Source organism: Engraulis encrasicolus, chromosome 15, assembly GCF_034702125.1.
Source record: "Engraulis encrasicolus isolate BLACKSEA-1 chromosome 15, IST_EnEncr_1.0, whole genome shotgun sequence".
NCBI classification, from domain to species: Eukaryota; Metazoa; Chordata; class Actinopteri; order Clupeiformes; family Engraulidae; genus Engraulis; species Engraulis encrasicolus.
In genome coordinates, this window is record NC_085871.1 from 20938422 (window position 1) to 20943421 (window position 5000).

The following is a 5000-nucleotide window of genomic DNA, read 5'->3' on the forward strand; positions in this document are numbered from 1 at the left end:
TGTTTCATGAGCCTGAATGCCGGGTATTAGAGGTGGGATTAGCGTTTGCTAGCGGAGTTTCTGTGCCCGTGCCAGGGGAAGATGATCTGAGCTCGGTGCCAAGAGGAGAGGCAAGACGAGACCAAACGAGACGAGCGAGAGAAAAGCCGCCCGAGCAACTCCAGACATGTTGCTGCTGCGTTCCGCGATGCATCAAGAGAGGGCGGAACCAAGACTCTCTCTCTCTCTCTCTCTCTCTCTCTCTCTCTCTCTCTCTCTCTCTCTCTCTCTCTCTCTCCCCCTTGCTCTTTCTCTCTCCCTCTATCTTTCATTAATTCTCTCTATTTCTACTTCATTTTCTCTCCCTCATTCTCTCCTACTTCTTTGTCTTTTCTCGCTGTCTCTCTATCCATTTTCTAGCTACAGTTATCTCTCTCTCTCTCTCTATCTCTCTCTCTAATGTCTATTTCTCCACAGAGGCCGTCTTGAGGATGTTCGGCCTCGGAGGAACGTTCCCACGACTGGCAGAAGGTGATACCTCAACCGGCTGGATGAGAGGAGGAAGGAAAGGAGAGAGAGAGAGTAGGAGGTGGAGGAGGAGTAGGAGGTGAAGAGCACAATCAGATCAGAGAGGCAACATGACACCACCACTGCTGCTAACAACTCCACGAGAGAGAGAGAGAGAGAGACAGAGAGAGAGAGAGAGAGAGAGAGAGAGAGAGAGAGAGAGAGAGAGAGAGAGAGAGAGAGAGAGAGAGAGAGAGAAGGGGGGTGGTAATGAGAGGGAATGAGAGGGTGAGGGAATGGGGAGTGAGAGAATGAGACAAGGAAGGATGGAGGGGAAAAGGGATGGAAGGAGGAAGGGGGAGTAAGGGGGAAAGTGTCTTTTTCCCTCTTGGAGGATGCTCAAGAGAAACATCACTGCCACCGTCAGCAAATGTGCCAGAGAAAGAGAGAGAGAGGGAGTGAACGAGAGAGAGGAAGCAGAGACAGAATAGGGGAGAGATAGAGAGAGAATAAGAAAGGAGAGATAATGTCTTTCTCTTCTTGAGAACTCTGAAGAGAAACTAAGGATGCCAAAAAAGCAGCACCAGGTGTCTTAACATCTGATATGAAGCAAATTCCAGCGAGAAGAAGTTCAGAGCTCAACAGGTCAGAGATCAATAACTTAAGGCAGTCAGGAACAAAAACAAGTTATTTTACGCCTGCAGTGATACCCATTACTACAATTAGGGCAAATGGGTAAATAATGCTCTTCCTGATGTTTGTTGAAGTTTCTTGTCTTACAAAAAATACAGATATTTTGAAAAGTTTCCTCAGAAAATAAAATACTCATGATATCGTCAAAACATCCTTCCAATCTATACCTAAAAAAGGCAAAGTCCCCCAAAATACACTGTCTGTCTGTCTGTCTGCCTGCCTGCCTGCCTGCCTGTCTGTCTGTCTGTCTGTCTGTCTGTCTGTCTGTCTGTCTGTCTGTCTGTCTGTCTGTCTGTCTGTCTGTCTCTCTCTCTCTCATGCACACACAGACAGTAGTACACACCTTCACAGCCACTGGAGGTGACCTCTGCAAAGGGGTTGTCACAGCGATTGCACTGGCGACCTATGACCCCGGCCTTGCAGGGACACTGTCCCGACTGGGGGTCACAGGTGCGCGACTCAGAGCCCAGCGCGAAGCAGTCACACGGGTAACAGGTGTCGCTCTCCCTGGGCTGGTAGTAGTTGTCCTGTGGAGGAGAGACAAGACACATCATTTGTCAAGTCAAGTCAAATCAAGTTTATTTCCATAGCACATTTCACACACAGGTGCAAATCAATGCGCTTCACATAAAAAAGAAAGGTAAAAAAAGAAAGGAAACAAAAAAGTATTATAGTAATAGAAAATTAAAAAAAGATTAAAAAAGGTTAGAGACACATCAAGATTAAAAACATTAGAGTGAGAGAAAATGAAAACATTTGGATGAAAACATTAAATAATAAGAAAAAATATAAATAATAACACATAAATTAGGGCTGATAGGGGAAGGCATCTGAGAACAGCTTCGTTTTGAGTCTAGATGTAAAGCCTTCAATGGTGGGTGCATTTTTAACATAATCAGGAAGCTAGTTCCAACACTTGGCAGCATAGTAGCTAAAAGCTGCCTCTCCACATAAACACACACCACATCTAAGATGCCGACTTCATCAACACAAAAAACCCAAACACAGAAAACGCGCACACACAAACAGACGCATGCATATACGCACACAACGAGGCAAGTTCTCACCTTGCAGCGGCACTCCCCGGAGGTCTTGTTGCAGTCGGGGTTGAAGCCCTTGCTGACATCACAGTTGCAGGGCCCACACATTGGGGTCCCCCACCAGCCACGAGGACACGGCTTCTCCACCCTAACACACACACACACAGACACACAGACACAGACACACACACGTACACACGCACACGCACACGCACACGCACACAGACACACACAGACACACGCACACATGCACACACACACGCACACGCACACGCACACGCACACAGACACACACAGACACACAGACACACACACACACACACACACACACACACACACACACACACACACACAGTAGAACCGTTAAGGCAGGAACCTGGGATTATTATATGGTGTGACGTCATCGGTCGAATGCTCCATTCATTTCAACGGGGCTCCCCAACGTTCGCACGTCTGTTATTTTTCGATAACGGACGGGTTGGTCTATAACAGACCGCTGTCAATGGCAACAAGACTTTTCACTGCTAAAGCGACTTTTCAACAAGACTCTAATCAGCTGCTGTGATAGACAACACCTATTGTCCTGGCTACCTAGCTGTTGCCTAGCGGTGTTCCACAACGGCACTGTTTTGTTTTGCGCAGCAACAATCTTTTGACATTAAAAACTATAATAGACTTAACATTAAATAGGCCTAAAGAAATGTCCCCGCCATGTGTGAATCATTTAAGTATATCCATATAATAAGCGGGTTAACTTTCGGCGAGTCGGTCGCTTTGTGGAATAGCAGCACTTCAGAGAGAACAAGACCCCTCCGCTCCGCGTCGGGGTCTAAAGATTCTCTCTGTCGTGCTGCTATTCCATGGTAGCGACCTTCTCGCCGAACGTTAACCCTTACATATATGCCCCAAAGGATAAGGTACAAAAAAAGTCCAGGTCAATTTTATTGGAAGTAGTGTATCTTTTCAGGAGAAACTCAGGTGGCCCATTACACAACATGACACATCTCATGACATAATACAGTTGAAATAACACACACAACTCCACACAACATACAATTTAAAGATTTGAAATAACCTGGAATTCTGAGTCAGCTGGTAAACTTGTGATTTCAAGTTTAACTAAGCTGTTTTTTTACACTGTGTAGCAGAATGAATTGACTATATAAATGATATAACTGATATCATTTTTCACAGTGTACAAGTCACGCATACAACAATGTCAATTGGAGGAAATTCAGACTGCCAGAGAGGAAATGTGTGGGCAGGTGTACTACCAGGTTAAATGCTGCCTACATGCAGTACAGGAAAACATATTCCAACACCCACAACGAAAGACAGCACTGGAAGAATCCTACTTAACGTGTATTTGTGGTAGAGGTGACTGCCAACTGAGGATTGGAACTCATGACTAACCTGGATTAAAAATGACTTTTGGCAGGTAAAAGCAGGATGACTCACTGTGTAATTAATTTGACTGTGTGTGTGCGTGTGCGTGTGCATGTGTGTGTGTGTGTGTGTGTGTGTGTGTGTGCGCGCGCACGCACGCACGAATGTGTGTGTATATATCAGCACTTAGTGAGTGATGCTCTTACAGCGGGGATCAAAAGGTTATTTCCCAAACTCACACTGATGCTCTGAAGCACTGACTCTTCCCCTCTCCTCTTCCAGCATCACCTCATCCATTTCTCTACCTCATCCCATCTCTCTCTCCTTTCTCTTTATATGTATGCGTGTGTGTGTGTGTGTGTGTGTGTGTGTGTGTGTGTGTGTGTGTGTGTGTGTGTGTGTGTGTGTGTGTGTGTGTGTGTCTGTGTGTGTGTGTGTGTGTGTGTGTCTGTATGTGTGTGTGTGTGTGTCTGGTTTGCGTATGCACCCCCACTTACCTGTGCACTACTTTAACACGTGCACACACAAAAGCACATGCCCCCTCTCAAAACACACATAGAATGTGTTTTCCTCTGTCTAACCCTCTGGTCTTTGTGAGCTTAGTGCATAATCCTGCTCATTTTGGTATCGTAATGTGTGTGTGTGTGCGTGCGTGCGTGCGTGCGTGTGTGTGTGTGTGTGTGTGTTTGTGTGTGTCTGTATCTGTGTGTGTGTGTGTGTGCTGCACCAATCTACCTTCGTGAGGCCACTGCTATTGGAGCACACTAAGAAGGTGGGCTCCTCGCTCCATGTGGGGCCCAAATCCTGGACCCCACCTGTTTTGACCCCTTTTGCTGGGGTAGTGTTGTTGTTACTGGCAAAAGTAAAAGAGTAAACACATTTCCTCACTGACAGGTTAAGGTCAGGAATTGTTTTGGTTTGGGCACAGTTTCGCATTCTTTAGCTATTTTTAGGGTTAATATGAACGGAAGTCAGTGGGAGGGCCCCACAAAGATATTAAGGTGTGTGTGTGTGTGTGTGTGTGTGTGTGTGTGTGTGTGTGTGTGTGTGTGTGTGTGTGTGTGTGTGTGTGTGTGTGTGTGTGTGTGTGTGTGTGTGTGTGTGTGTGTGTGTGTGTGTGTGTGTGTGTATGCTTGTGTATTTTTGTAAAATGCCATACCACCCAGAGAGCAAACAGCACCTGACGACAATTACGTGTCATCCCTCCATCCCAAAGTCTATCTTCAGTAATTCCTTATTCCCTCTTTCCATCCCTCCCTCCCTCTCTAACGTACAGTACATCCTCTCTCTCCCTCCCAATCCCTCAATCCTTGTTGCCTTTATTCTCTAACTCTACCTACCTTTTTTCTTCATCTCTCCATCGTTTCCTCCTCCCGCCCACCTCCTGCCATTCCA

General features: G+C 46.2%; 1 protein-coding gene across 1 annotated transcript in view; it reads right to left on the reverse strand.

The window, feature by feature from the left end:
• The window catches only part of celsr1a (cadherin EGF LAG seven-pass G-type receptor 1a), a 174602-nt gene that overhangs the window by 31430 nt on the left and 138172 nt on the right, over positions 1 to 5000 (reverse strand). The window contains exons 19-20 of the mRNA XM_063217224.1: positions 2247 to 2367; positions 1523 to 1706 (exon numbers count right to left, since the gene is read on the reverse strand). Coding sequence (XP_063073294.1) covers positions 1523 to 1706; positions 2247 to 2367 — 305 coding nt within the window. The remainder of the gene's footprint in view (positions 1 to 1522; positions 1707 to 2246; positions 2368 to 5000) is intronic.